This window comes from Brachycentrus maculatus, unplaced genomic scaffold (assembly GCF_059751285.1).
Source record: "Brachycentrus maculatus isolate JH-2025_06_01 unplaced genomic scaffold, ASM5975128v1 h1tg000706l, whole genome shotgun sequence".
NCBI classification, from domain to species: Eukaryota; Metazoa; Arthropoda; class Insecta; order Trichoptera; family Brachycentridae; genus Brachycentrus; species Brachycentrus maculatus.
The window spans coordinates 154,175-170,364 of record NW_028281437.1 but is presented as its reverse complement, the minus strand read 5'-3'; the positions used below and the strand labels follow the sequence as shown (position 1 = coordinate 170,364).

Genomic DNA, 16,190 nt, shown 5'->3' with positions numbered 1-16,190 from the left:
GAATAAGAATATGTATATGTACATAACTGTTTTCAAATACCGATGTACTAAGTGTTGTATTTACTACTATGACCTTCAAAAATATTGTTTTACAACGTCTAACAGATTTGTATGAAATGCGAAAACAACAAGTGACATATTTTAAGCAAAATTTTTACAATTCAAGTGTATTACGGAATAAACAATTGTTTATGCAAATTCTTTGCTGCGTACTCATGAAAGGTATATATTTTTATTATCTTAATACAACACTAATACTCATCAAAACCAAAAAACTTCATATACCTCTGTTTAAAATCACTATACAATACAACTTAGGGCGTTTGTCTACTACCCGGAATTCCGTGTAATTTTACCGTCCGGCACGTCAGTTAGCATTTTAAAACGACGATTGGCTTGTGCTTTTGCCCATCTTTCTTCGGATCCGAGCTCTTGATCGGTGCGTGAACACGTTGCGCGTAAATTCGATCACGCTAAACTGTCGTGGTCGTTTTCATTTTTCAAAACCGGACTGCCGGACGGTGAAATCCCGTGTAGTAGACAAACGCCCTTACTGTAAGTTAATTCCTACTATATAACTTGTACATTTCCATACTTAAGTGTGTGGTGTAGTGTTTGCCACACTTGGATACTGTGCTGAAGGCCTGAGTTTAATTCCTGAGGATTTTTAACTGTAATATTTATTTACTGACTCCCTGAACTGGTACTCAAAGCGCAACACTGACCACATCGCATCTATGAAATTAACAAATTAAGATAACACTACTTCGACACAATTTAGTTCTCTATGCACCATTAATTGTAGATAATGCTTAAAATAAGAAATAAGTTAATTATAACTAAAAAAAACTTAGATATATGTATGCATAGTGATTTTAAACAAAATTGTTTTTAAATTATGAAAAATCACCAAGTTAAGTGTTTCTAATAATGATTTTATGCAAAATACAAAATTTATGCATTAAACTAAAAATGCCAATAAAAAAAGTATTACCAAAATAAAGAATTTAGTTCACTCCACAAAATATATATTTTCATAATGGCAACAATTTAATTATAATTAAAATCTTGGCAGAAAATTGATACAGCCAAACACTACAAGTTATAAGAAAAAAAATTAATTCATTCTTATCTCAGCAAACTTTGAAGTATATTATACTATATAGAACTAGTACTGTTACTATCTAGTAATAAAACAATGTTTTTACATTTAATAAAATATACCTAGCACAACTGATACAACGTCATAAAAATTACATTTCCTCGAAGACTCGGGAAATGGCTAAAATGTGTTTGTATACATTTTGTCATCAGTAGTGAATTAACAAGGAGCTGAAATTAAGTCTAAATAAAAAAGAATTACTTAAATACTTACCATAATGATTATATAATTCAGAAATATGTTATTTTAATGCTTTTACACCACAGTGAAAATTGTACAATGTCTATTCCAAACAAAAATAAATAAATTAATGACTAGAAGTTTGCATTTTCATCAAATTGGCGTCTTACTTTGTGAAACACAAGTGGAAGCCTCTTTCAAATTTTGTAACAAAACTATAAATATGTATGATGCAATGATCGCAATGTTAGATTCATATCGCTCACTCCTTTCAACAACGTCATTTATCAAAAAACTTGATTTTTCCGGAGATCATTTTTAAAGTTTAAAAATATAATGTAACTTACTAACCATCACGACCTGAAAAATATAATGTTATGTATTAAAAATAAATATCAAGCCACTTATGAACTTTTTACTGTGCAACAGATCTTTTTAAGAAAGACCTGAATGTTTTTTCTCCATTTGAAAAATATTAAGTATATAGATTTAAAAAAATAATTAAGCAATACCTTTTCATCAAAATGCAAAAACAAAACTTTTTGCCCTGTAGCGGGTTAATATTGAGAGTTAAAAATATGCCGCTTTTGCTGGGATATAGTACATTTTCTGGGCATTCCGAAAACATGCACAACTGAAAATTGACGATTTTTGATATATGACGTTGTTGAAAGGAGTGAGCGATATGTCAGGTTTAGATTTTTCATATCGACATTAGTTTACAAACATTTTAAGCCTTAAATAAAAATATTAAAGATATACAATTCCTTTAAAATACACCATTTTCTTTCAGATATTATATAAAACTCAATCATACACGATAAATCGAGAACTTTTAATACAACTAAAAATAAATAACATGGCAAAACAAATAAAATATATACTTAACAAATATACACAGGTTTATCAATTCTCAATATTTTAGATTGCACTGAAGAGTTTATCACCTCGTAAAAGCTAAAACGTGCTAATAGAGTTAGAAATCATGCCATTCCATTGCGAAAATATAAGAAATTTAAGTGACTTGTTTTATACATATGTATCATATCAATAATCACGAACAATATCAATTTGATTTCACCACCATTTTTGCAGTAGCCTGGAAATTACTGTGAATGCATCAGAAATAATATAATTCATCTCATTTGTCGCTTTATTTATTATGAAATAATAAGTGTTTAAGGTAACAAATAAAAACAAAAATTGTACTGTCACAAAATTGTGGGAAAAATAAAGTAATTTTAAATTAATGTTCTTATTCCTTTTAAAATTTTACAATACATAATATATCACACAATTGTATTATAAAAAAGTGATAAAATACAGTTTTCTTCACTTTATGAAGGTACATAATAGGATGAGTTATCGAGGGCTAAATTTTTTTACAAGGGATTATATACTAAAATGCAGATTATTATAGATATTTTAATACAAAGTAAAAAATCATACGAAAATATATTTTAATGATTTTTAAATACATGTGTATGCATTGTATCATGATTCCATTATATATTATTTATTAAAAGCCACGAAGAGTAACTATATTTAATAAATTTGCTGAAGAGTAACATATGTAGTAATAACTCAGCTGACAAAAATTGGCTTAACTTTTTCTTAAAATTTTATATGTTTAACATATGTTTTGCTACTTGCTGTTTTTTTTGCTATGTTTTTTTAAAATATACATGTTGCTTTATTTTTTTACACTGTGACTTCCAAGAGACTATATCTTCTTATACTTAGGAAGAGGGACTTAATCAATTTAAACCACATTTTCTCAAAGTGGTCTAAATGGATATACGTAATGTATTTGCATTTTTTTAATGCTATTTTTAACGCCATTTATTAATTTTTGGGTCCTTTATAGTTTTCATTTAATTTATTTTTCTGTTGTTTTACATCTGTGCAGATGGTACATTTTATTTATTCTCTATGAATTTTGCGTGAAATCGCGATTTGGTTAGCCAAAAATTCATACCACGAATCGCTGCATTGACCAAATTAAATTAACTAGCTGAAATATTACTCTGGACATGGAAAAGTTCTTCCTTATGTAGAATTAGTCCTTGAGGGTCCAATTGTGTTTGAACATAATATGTAATAGTACAGAATGATCAATTATCAAATATGTATGTATACATATGTAATCCTCGTATTTCTTAGTCAATGATAATTGATACGCCACGAAGAACACTTTCTTGTTGAACACGCCAATATATTGGAAATTACAGTGTCGCATCCAATGGCAGCACATTTCTTGACAGTGTATTTCGGTATTACAAGCGGAATAAGATAAATACTGAATAATATACAAGCAGTTCTCAATTCGCCAACATGTGCTTATTAAATAGAGTAAAATGTCAATTCAACAATCTTGATTTTTACATTTTTCCCATTTTCAAGCCGATATTTATATCCCCGTTTCACATAAATCAAAGCTGCCCGAGTTCCCATTCCGTCTTTAAACTATTTTGAAATCTGAATACTGACCTTGATATATAGAAAAATAATTGCAAAAATGTTACCCTATTCACTTAAAATTATCACGTAAAAACAAACCCTTCTATACCCACTTAAGTGTGATGCGCGCGAATATAGAATGAATAAATAACATTTTTGAGTCTGCAAGTTTTAATTTCCTATGATCATAGCCAAATTAATTATTAACAGCGGTAGCATTACTAAAAAGGGTTTACAATTGCCTGTATCTAAATGGAAAATGCACCCGGTGGTGTTGACCTTTTCGATTTACACATTATTTTTACCAATTATAAAAGTTTTTTTGAAATTTTTATCTGTAATTTGTGCACAATGCATATTTTATTAAAATGATCTTACTTAAAAATAAAAGTATTTTACATTTACAACGTGTTATTATTATGAAACGTAGGTACATATTCAATACCAAGATAAATGTTTTATTAGATGTTTTAGAAGAAAAAAAAAATTATATGAATTTGGGGCTTTTTACACTTTGTACACCGTGTAATGTTCACCATCTCATAATTAAGTAATCGCTTTTGTATCTCAGATGAAGCTATCTATCATCAGTTGAGAACTTTGCAAAGTAAATAGCTTTCATATATTAAATATCAAACATCAACTTTTAGAGTAAATTCTTTTTATTCTATTTCTTCTTTTTGAACATCCTCGGGATCTGTTTGTGCCTCCGCATGTCGCTCTTGGGATGTTGACTCCCAGCTGTCTTTCCATCTTTTCGGAGGTCTGCGTCCTTCAGGGTTACCTTGAAGGGCGATACGTGGAAGTCTGTCTTCTGACATTCCGTTTATATGTTCATTCCAGTATCGCCTTCGTTGTCGTCCCCACCTAACGATATCCTCTGTCTTACACATGCTCCGGATAGAGTACATTGTATTTTATTATTAAAAACACATAAAAATAAATTTTGTGACAGTCGTTTCGCCTTGTTATGGCATTTTCAAACTACTGACATTGACAGTAGTTTGAAAATGCTATTTCGAACTGTCACAAATTGTATTTTTATGTGTTTTTAATAATAAAATACAACCCTTATCCGCACCCAACGGTGCATAGGGTACTGCATCGTATTGATGCAGTGTTATCTTGATTGTCACTTACATGAAGGCAAGGTGATTACTCCTGCGCTTCAGGCACCAGTCCAGGGTAATACTAAATATATATTAGTGTAAAATCAATAATATTTTTTTTACCCTCCCTTTGAATCGAACTCAGGACCTGCAGCACTGAATACGCTAACCATTACACCACAAAGGCAGATACAATTTAGTAGACTCTAAAAATCAGTGTTTGATTTTAATATGTTATATATAAATTAAAATGGAATTCTACAAATTAAACGCCAAATCTATAAATAAATAGCATTCCCCTTCTCTTACCACAGGTGAGAATTCAATCAATTTTGAATAATTTTATATTCCGTGAAAAATGAGAATTCAGCACTAACATAAGAATTGTATCAACATATGCAAAAGGGACAAAAGTAGGCATAAAACTCGTTTGTAACTCGAGAACTGTCTGCACGTGGAGCCGCTACTTCACACAATTATAACTGCGCGTAATCTGTATTCCTAGACTCATCCCGGGTGAGGCGAGGTGAGGATGCTACTGATGCAGAAGCGGGAGTTCAGGAGCCTGCAGCAGGCGGCGGTGTGCCTCGGAGCCGAGCACGGCGGCGATGGTGATGCCCGCCTCGTAGCACGCCGGGATGCGCACGTGGCTGGTGCGGGTGGACCCGCTCGGCGTGTGCGACTCCCTTATCACATTGACTACTTGCCCTGAAATATTACCATCATTAAATCATGAACATAACTAACTATGTAACTAACTACCCATCCGCCGCTTCCCGCAGGGGTAGGCAGAGAGAATAGAACGCCACACCACTTTGTCATTGCAAACATTCCTCGCCACGTTCATGCATCTCCTCATACACACCCACCGATTGTTTCGACTCCTAACCTGACCGCTTTCAAGTATTTGGCATACCTGATCGTGCCAAATCGTAAACATCTTACTCACAACTGATCTATTCTAATATGAATATGTTGCATCAAAATTTCCAATGACAAACTCAATAATTTATGCATTTAATTACATTTTCTCTATGGTTCCATTTGTTCAAAAAACATCATCTTGACATTGGCTTTTATAAAATTGCTGAATCAATATTAGATGTAAAAATATCATGTCAAACATACTGAAAAAAAATATGGAACGATGGCTAACATTCTTTAACTGTTCTTCTTTATGCTAAAAATTAATTGCTAACCCATTAAATCAAAAAAATTCACACAATATTTAGGACTTATGAGCCTCTGATCATTTAGGTATAATATTTTACTTCAAAGCGTGATAGTGTGTTAGGGTTCATACTCACCGAGAACATTCATAGTTCTCCACCGACTATCACCGGGAACATGGAGCAGGGGAGACAGGTCCGTGTCACAAGTCCATCGGCTCACTATGTCCTTTCTTCTAACTAACAATACCTGCAATTGTGTTTTGACAAGGAATTACTTTCAGAAATGTATTACATCATATCCAACCACTCGCAGAACCATAGGATCTTACATATAGAATGTTGTCACTCACTGACATAAGAATCACTAATATTGTTATTGGTTTCCATCGAATACCCTTTAGTTTAGTGTAATCTGCACTAGTGATAATATAAATTAATAAGTTAAGTTTTACTTAGTAAATACCACTATGTATTTCTTCAAATCCATTGTGAAACATGTTTCGTGTCTTTGGGAGATGACTGAAGCCTCCCCCCCAAATATGACAAAGATGTTTCCACCGATAATTTTTTTTCTTCTTCTTCTAACCCTTATCCGCAACACAATGGTGCATAGGGCACTGCATCGTATAGAAGCAGTGTTATCTTGATCGTTAAATACACGAAGGAAATGTGATCAGCCTTCCGCTTCAGGTACCAGTCCAGGGTCATATTAAATAAATCACTAATAATCTGAGACTAATAATCTAAGACTGAAAAATCACTAATATTTATTTGGACCCTCTTGGGAATCGAACCCGGGACCTCCAGCATGGTAGCCTAGCGCGCTAACCACTACACTATGAAGGCGGACAAAAAATGGATAAAAAATAATAATAAGAAACAGCTCCTACCCCCTCTTTAAGCTTCAACGTTCCAGGGAAAAAATTTAGACTTAGCTTCACATACGGTGTTTGAAAATGATGCGATACAATGTTATTGTGTGAATACTGGAGTCTGTTGGGATACTCACTGAATCGGAGCAGAGCTGATGCCACAGTGCTCCTTCCTCCACGCACTCCAGCGGGTTGGAGAGGTACACCCCCCGCGGGCCCACCCCGAACACCATCTGGTGGTGCCAGGAGTCGGGGGTCCGCGCCGCGTCCTGCACGCCCGCCTGCAGGTTCAAGGTCACTATCGGCACCGCGCCTGGACATGCAACATGAACGCACACGATAATACATGTATGCCCATAGATAAATAGTCACATCGGTTCAGATATTATTTTAAAGATTTTGTCATGTTTTTTGCAATATTTCGAGTTGTGATAGATAATGTCACATCTGTATAGATTTGACTATTTATCTGTGTATACAAATACAGTCTCTGAAGACTGCCGTAGTACATAGTGGCCAATCAGAGAATTAGCCTTGGCCAGGCAATTCTCTGGGTTAATTCTGCAGCATCAATATTTCTCGCTGATTATTCGGATCGAATAAACCCAGATGAAGGACACAGCAATGCATTCTAGATATATTTTTTTTTCATTTACGGGTGATTTAAGGTCTAACAAACAAAATACATTCTAATAACAACAAATAAAGGATATAAGATATAATAAATTATATTTTTTAGTTATCATCGTGTTATTTTCATAATTTCGAGTTGTTAGATACTTCAACAAACGTAAACATATAGCCCTGAGTCGTGAAGCTGGCAGTTATATTGGTCTGAGGTATAATAATTTGTAATGGATATAATCAATTCCTTCATTTAAAAAGTTGTTACATGCAAAAAACATCATGAGTTTCAACTGAAAAATAAGAAAATCTTATAGAAAATAAACTAGTAAAAATAGATAAATACATGTTAAAGGCGAAGATTATTCGCAAAGACAGATTGGTGTGGCATTCTATTTTCTTTATCTACCCCTGCGGAAAGCAGCATGACGGTTAGTTGGTTAGTTAGTTTTTAAATGAACGATTGGCCTTTGGTTAATACTCTCAGGTGGCATTCTAAGGACATGTCGCAACCGTGTCCACCTTCTCCTCTTCAGGACTTCCAGTATGAGGGGCTGTTGGCTCCTTCTCCTCACATCCTCATTCCCGACAAAATCATACAACTTTTCACCCAGTATTCGCCTCAGGAACTTCAAAAAGTGACGGGTTGTGGTCCAGTGGTTAGTGTCGCGGACTCTTGGATCATAGTTTCCGGGTTCGAACACACTACCACAATTTGATACCAATTTTTAATAATGAGCCGCTTAAGCTCACAGAAATAGTATCAAATTGAAGTATTTTTGAAAATAATAAAAACACAAATATTTATCTTTTTATTTAAAAAAAAAAAAAAAAGATAATCAAAGATTTTTTGACCAAAAGAGGTATGTGTTAGGTTTTGTTTGATGTGTTTCTGTGTTTTGGATCTAGTTCTATGTACGTTACCATAAATTGTGTTAAAACATTTTTCAAACAGGTAGGTAAACTACGCCTGTGGACCGCTAGCGACAATATATTCGATACATATAGTTATGTACATATCGCTCACTCCTTTCAACGTCTTATTTCAAAAGTCATCAATTTTCAATGTTTTTGGAATGCCCAGAAAATGTACTATATCTTATAGAAAAAAGAAATATTTCAAAAGTCGTAGCACCTCACTACACTACAGAGGCGGAGAAATAAGAATAGAAGCATACCGAGTCCTATCCAGTAGGCCAGCCAGTGGGACAGGGAGAGGGCGCGCTCGGGCCACGTGCTGAAGTGGCGGCAGTGCACGGGTGCGGTGCGCAGGCCCTGCGCCAGCGCGCGCGCCGCACACCCCGCCAGCGCGCGCGACACTAGGTAGCGCGGCAGCGGCGCGCACCCCGCCCGCACGCGCGTCTCCACCGCGCCCAGCACGCGCTCCACCTCCACCGGCTGGTTGAGCCCCAGCTGACAAGGGAAACCAAATAACACATTGTTAGCGGGAAACATATTATTTATTGATTTGGCGTTTAATTTGTAGAAGTCCATTTTAATTTATGTATTAATTTGAAATCAAACACAGATTTTTTGAGTCTACTAAGTTGTATTTTATTAACAAAAACACATAAAGAATTAATATTGTGACAATTGTTTCGCCTTGTTATCAAACAAATGTCGTCGAACAAGCCACATTCGTTTGAAAATGCCCTAACAAGGCGAAACAATTGTCACAATATTAATTTTTTATGTGTCAGCCCCGTAAATGCCCAGACTTCCATATTCTTCTTCATCTTTGATGAGATGTCAAAAAATTATATGAAAATAACTCCTGTAATTGGAGATAATCCAGATTTTGTGAACAAGTATTTGGACACACTCAAAATGTTGTACAACTTAGTAGACTCAAAAAATCTGTGTTTGATTTCAAATTAATACATAAAAGGGAAACATATTGTCGGTAGAGAGCGGGAGACAGTTCTGAGCATTCTATTTTATTACTTTTGGTAGAGCGTGAGACATTAAAAAACATTGTACAGGAGTTGTGTTTGCGGTTACTTGTGGTTAGTATATAACCCTAATTAGTATACTATAACAATGTGTTTCAATATTGATTAATCTCTTTGAATGGATAGACCAACAGTTTGTTGGAGCTCAACTTAAGAAAAATGTCACATCACCACAGATTCACGAATCTGCATTTTCCAGTTTTTATAAACAATGTTTTAACAAAGACAAAAATATGAAATATATAAATATTTTTTTTAAAGTAGACATCTTATATTAAAGATTTTATAGATACGGACACATTGGCCTGTTAAATGATCAGTTGACAAACAGTGTGACATTCTTAATACATGTAATAAATTTGGAAAAAGAATCTCAATAATAAAATAAAGATCTCTGCTTAACTTGCAAAATACATAAACGGATGTCGCATATGAAGTTTGTACTGAAAATGTGATGTTTTCTGTCACAATTTTAACTATATATAGGGTTATCCAATAAGAGGTTTCATTTTGATATTTGAAAAAAACTAGTATATTTTAAGATAAATCAATGAATATTTATTGCATTGTTAAGAGAAAAGTATGCGATTAACGATGGAAAACGATATCAGCTAAATGGCCGCCACGGCTACGGCTGAAGCACCATAACCTTTTCATGAAATTTTCCATGACCAATTCACACATTTGCGGCTGTATGCCCTCGATAACTTCACAAATTCCATCTTTAAGGCATAGACCTTATCTTTCACGTGGCTCCAAAGAAAAAAGTCTCAAGGTGTTAAATCACAAGATCTCGGGGGCCAACTGTGATCACCTCTTCGAGAAATAACACGGCCAGGAAATTTTTGTTGCCAAATTGATTGTTTCGTTGCTTGTGTGGCACGTAGCGCCGTCTTGTTGAAAATAAACGTCATCCACATCAATATCTTCCAATTCCGGCCATAAAAAATCATTGATCATAGCTCGATAGCGCAATCCATTCACCGTAACAGTTGCACCAGCCTCATTTTCGAATAAGTAAGGTCCAATCACACCGCCAGCCCAAAAACCGCACCAAACAGTGACACGTTGAGGATGGAGAGGCTTTTCAACAAGCATTCTTGGATTTTCCGTTACCCAAATGCGGCAATTCTGCTTATTCACGTAGCCTCTGAGGTGAAAATGGGCCTCATCACTGAAGATGATTTTTCGATGAAAATCCGGATCATTTTGATGCATTTCAAGGACCCAATTTGCGAATATGTGACGTTGCTGGTGATCGACCGGCTTGACTTCTTGTGTTAAGTAAACTTTAAGAGCCTTAAAACCTAAGTCTTTATGCAAAATACGGTGAAATGCCTAATTCCAAAGATCGACGAGGAATCAACAAACCTGGGGTTTCGTCAACACTGCGGGCTACAGCAGCAATATTCTCAATTGTTCTTGAGCGATGCACACCGTTTCGATTCTTCACATCACTAAGTTGTCCCAACAGTTCAAATTTTTTAACAAGTTTCACTTTTGCTGGCCGAGAAGGCGCTTCACGACGACCAAAAAGAGCTTTAGTTTCGCGAACTGTGATTGCAAAATTTTCACCATTTCTGTAGTGAATTTTAACAATTTCAATGCGTTGTTGAAGCGTGTATCGTTGCATTTTTATTAATCGCGTAGTTTTTATGTAAGCGTAAATGTCAAAAGATGACAGCTTCAAAAGTTGCAGCTGCCCAGATAGCGGGCTATTCAAAATGAAACCTAATATTGGCAAACCCTATAGTATATGAAAATCATGAGTACAATCCAGTGCATAAAATGATCACTTAAACCATCCAATAAAAGGTCTTAGCCTTGTAAATACTCCAATTTTAATAATCGGCTTCATATAGATGAACTAGCATAGGCTAACACTATCAATATGATTAGATCGTAAGTGAATAATTATTACTGTGAATTAATTTAAGTTACAAAATCAGCTTTAAATCACATTCTTGATGTGATGAAATACGAAATTAAAATTATTGCATGAAAACAGGACAAATACAACAATAACAAAAAAGTCATTCATCTTGAATAAACCATGAATTTTTCACATTTTCACACTGTTGCCATAGTCTGCCTTTTTTCAAAATGTCAGTTTCTAAGTAAATACTAAATATGTATAAAATTAGTAAGTAGGTACTTTGTAATTTTTAAATAGGAGAGCACTAAATGAATTTTTATTCCATTTTTTTTAAAATAAAGAATAGAAATCAGAATCATTACACCAGAGACATCTGTTGGTGCAAAAGAAAATATTTCGACTTTTGTAGTGTACTGATTTTGCTGTTTTTTGACATCCAAGAGTAAGGAGACTTTTGAAAATAATCTTACAATTTGGTTTGATTAGTTATAATGTACTTTAGTTGAATCAAGGTTACCAGAGCATTAATGACGGCCGTAGCTCCGCAAGCCGAGGTGCTGACCTGCGTGACCTGGCGCGAGCACGCCTCCTGCTCCGACCACACCATGACCTTGGCCACGCTCAGGGGCGGCTCTATTGAAACACCATCCTGATACCAACACAAAAACATGTATTTATTAAAATCCTATACAAATTTCATAATTATGCTAATTACATGCTGTTATATTAAACCGTCTTTTATATATCTAAGTTATAACTCTTGTGATGGAGATATCTTTACTAAGAGATTATGTATTTTTATATATAACAAAATTGCACAGTAAAAAACATAACATAAATACAAAATAAATATAATTAAAATGTAACTTTGTTTTAAAATCACTATAAATATTTTATTACAACTTAAGTATAATGTCTACCGATTTCGAAGCTAACCGCTTCTTTATCAAGACTGATTAATACTATTATTAAGTAGTATTAATCAGTCTTGATAAAGAAGCGGTTAGCTTCGAAACCGGTAGACATTATAATGAAGTTATAATAAAATATTTTTAGTGATTTTAAAACAAAGTTACATTTTAATTATAAAATGGAAAATCACAAAGTTAGTGCTTCAAATATAAATTATAAACAAAATAAATATTTTAAGGAAGCAGAAGACTTAATTCAATGCGGAGAAAATACTTAGGGATTAAAAAACCTAGCTAAGCAGTTTCCTGGTGCAAATTCGTATATTGGACATTGAAATTGAACTTCAAACATCCAAAGTGCAATATTGTAAAAAGAAAACTTAAGTCGGGACCGAAATTATATCCGTACCACATTGGAAGTATCCTCGTCTTGCAGGAAGTTGTCAGTCCGGTGCACCGTGAGCCTCTTGGCCATGGTGCAGTGGAACAGGGCAGAGGCGAGGTTGTGGCGCCCATTCTCCAGCAGGCCTGTCGGGGGCCGGGCGGGACCCTCCGGGTGCCCCGCGGGACCCTCCGGGGAAGGAGCCCACAACAGAGACTCCGGGAGATCACCTGAGAATGATTTTCAATTTATTTAGATGAATTTCTTTAAAGCAATCAGCTTAGGAGTAAACCTTCTAAGCCATGTTTTCCAACAACGTGATGTAAGAGATAGGTAAGGTTTAGGTAGACTTCAATTGTGTGAATATAGAGGTATAATATTAATAATATTAACAGAAAAAAAGTGATTTACGTAGATCTTTTATACACGTAATGTTCTCTCAGATCTATGATAAACTAGGATTGGATTAATCTTTTTCTTCATCTTCAAACCTTTATCCCCATTCAATGATGCATAACGCATGAAGAAAAGGTGATCAGCGTGCTGACCGTTACACTACGGAGGCGAACATTTGGATTAATCAGGAGTGAATTATCCCGGTTCATTTATATGTTGATGATCACCTATTTTTCTTGCCATGTTTCAGTGAGTAAAAAATTGTAGTCTATAAGTATCTTTAGTTTAATCGCGTAATCCTAATGATCGGATAATTCTACAGATTTTATTCACCTTTCCACTCTGATAAATTACTGCGGTGATATACATTGTGATACACTCATGTCTAAGCAATAAATACTTCATGTCATAAAATTTTATAAAAGAGAAGTTTTCATGGTCAAATTAATTCTCTTTGATATTATTGAATGTATTTTATGATGTAACTCACTCGACTTAAAAACGCGGCTAGTACCAGTGTTCATTCAGAATCCCTATCAATTTTATGATGTTAAGAAACAATGTACCATCCAGAATACAAATACTGCAATACTCCGCAATGCTCACCGAACCCGACAAACCTAACTTTTATAATTTTTTAATCAAGTTAAAATGGCAGACTCACATTCCGTCGTGTCCCCGGGAGAGATGAGGTCTCCGCTGGAGCTGTGGTGCTGCGGCCCCTCTCGCGCCGGCCAGCTCCGCAGCGTGCGCCTCACCACCACCACCTGACCGCTGGCCAGCGTGTGCGGGATCAGCGCGCCCACCGGCTCCTCCTCAGGCGCCGGCGTTTCTTCCCCGGACGCGCACGGCTCCGTCGCCGCGGCGCACGCCCGCTCTGCCTGGCACGCGCCGCTCGTGGAGGGCACGGGCGACCCCGGTGGGCTGGCGGCGCGCACCGTCGGCGCGGGAGCTTCCGCGACCTCCGGGATAACGTGGACGGGGACATTCGCGGGGACGTCTTCGTCGTCGGATGGAACGCGATCCGACTGCGCGGCGTCCAAGTCCAAATCTAAACTAGATTCTCTGTCGGAGTCGGCCTCGCACGACGGCCCCGGGTCGAAGTCCATCTCCAGGTAGTCCATGTCGGGACTGGAGTCTCGCGAGCGCGGCGCGCGCACGGGGAAAATGGGCGGCGAGGGTAGCGCCGCGCCTTCCGCCAACCCCATATCTAGGGAGAAGAAGGAGCTCGGGAGATCCGCCAGATGCTCACCGCCGCGATACGTGTAGATGCAGCACTCGTCGGACCCGGCCGAGTAGTCGTCGTTGCCCGTGTCGCTGGACGAGTCGTCCGCGTAGGGCGGCGCGACTCGCGCCTTCCGCCCGCTGCGAGTGCTCCTCTTGCGAGAGACTCGCCCGTTGGAATTGCTCGTAGACGGAACATTTATGTTGAAATCGTTGCCGATCCCATTCTTGGGGTTCTCGGGCGATCGGGACTTCCCCGCGCCTCGGTATTGTAAGTCGAAGTTGTCGGCCTCGGACGAGCCGGCCGCCTCCCCGTCCGTGTTGTTGATCTTCACGTCCGGCTGCAGGATGCCCTCGAGGCTCCAGCCGCGGCAGGCGGGCGCGGGGTAGCCCTCGCAGCACTTGTCCACCGCCGAGTCCACGTTGCTCGCCACGCTGTACGGGTCCGCGGGGGGCGCGCCGTTGCCGACCTTGGGCTCTCCGCTGGAGGGACAGATTCCGTTGGTGTTCAGGTTCCCGGGGGCGCGCTGCTTGGGCCGCGTCACGGCCCCTCGGATGTGGATATCGTCCCCGCCGTTGTGTTTGTATTTTTTCCCTCTGTCCTCGTACGACGCGTGGTTCTCCGAAAGGCGATTATCGCTTCCTTCGCCGGGATCCATCGTGCGATTTCGGCGTTAAACTGGAGCGATTAATAGAGATCTCCAGGGTGAAAAGTATTTTTAAATCGCTCGATCATGACGATAGCGATGTCCCGTCATTTGTGAGAAAATAGGTTTTTCGAAAAAACTCGCGACGTAAAAATAATGACAATACGTACTCGCGACACTGTAGGCTTTATTTTGTAACCAAAAAAATTAATATTTCATAAAGAAACGCAATATTTACAACTCTACGCTGTCATACTGTCAATTCCCAGTTTCCATGTTTTATAAACTTGAACAAAAAAAATATATATAAGAGAACAGCGTGAAGCTAGCGCCGGAATAACCAATGGCTGACCTTCGCAGGAGTAAGTACTGAGCGAAGGAGTTCTGCAACGTCTCATAAAAATTTCAGGCTAATGGCCAAAAATAATACTGATTTTGAAACGGGTTATACAAATATAACTAACTACTCATTTATTATCAATATAGAGTGAAAAAAATATGTGGAAAAAATCAGTTGTTTAAATTATTTTTCACGCTATTTTTGTAATCTATTCATACATATTATAAGTACCAGTCACGATTATTTGTATAAATAACATAGTTATGGCTCCAACTACAGTAGGAACAAAATAGTCAATAATAGACTACACACCTATTTAAAAAAAAAAACTCATCTGGCTGACACCATTGACATAATCCTTGTGCAGTATTTCCAAAACATGTGAAGAATTGCTGAAATATTAAGAAAAGAGAAAATGTTATTTTTGCAATAAATCATAAACTGCAATTTCAAAAACGATATCCAAGATTTCATTAACGAATTCGTCAACAGCCGATAAATGTAAACTGCTTCCTTGAATGCTGCTTTGCTGTAAACAATAATTGTTTATTTATTGATTTGGCGTTTAATTTGTAGAAATCTATTCAAATTTAAGTGTTAATTTTTAAATCAAACACAGTTTTTTTGAGTGTATAAATTTGTATTTTATTTTTTAAAAAAAACACATAAAAATTAATATTCTGATAATTGTTTCGCCGAGTTATTTACATAACTAGGCGAAACAATTGCCACAATATTAATTATTACATTTTTTAAAAAATAAAATATAACTTGGTAGACCCAAAATTTATGTCTGATTAAAAAATTAAAACATTAAACAATGATTTATTTCATTGATTGATTCGGCGGTCAGTTTGTGGTAAAGTCTGTCTATTTTTAATTG

The 16,190-nt window shown here is 36.6% G+C and overlaps 1 protein-coding gene across 1 annotated transcript; it reads right to left on the bottom strand.

The window, feature by feature from the left end:
* Positions 1-4,461: 4,461 nt before the first annotated feature.
* Positions 4,462-15,248, bottom strand: LOC148300494 (uncharacterized). Its single transcript, XM_088274687.1, has 7 exons — positions 13,761-15,248; positions 12,728-12,930; positions 11,925-12,056; positions 8,758-8,992; positions 7,093-7,268; positions 6,219-6,330; positions 4,462-5,619 (listed from the first exon to the last, which is right to left on the bottom strand). The coding sequence occupies exons 1-7, from the start codon at positions 14,977-14,979 to the stop codon at positions 5,447-5,449; spliced, it is 2,250 nt and encodes a 749-aa protein (XP_088130813.1). The 5' UTR covers positions 14,980-15,248; the 3' UTR covers positions 4,462-5,446.
* Positions 15,249-16,190: the final 942 nt, after the last annotated feature.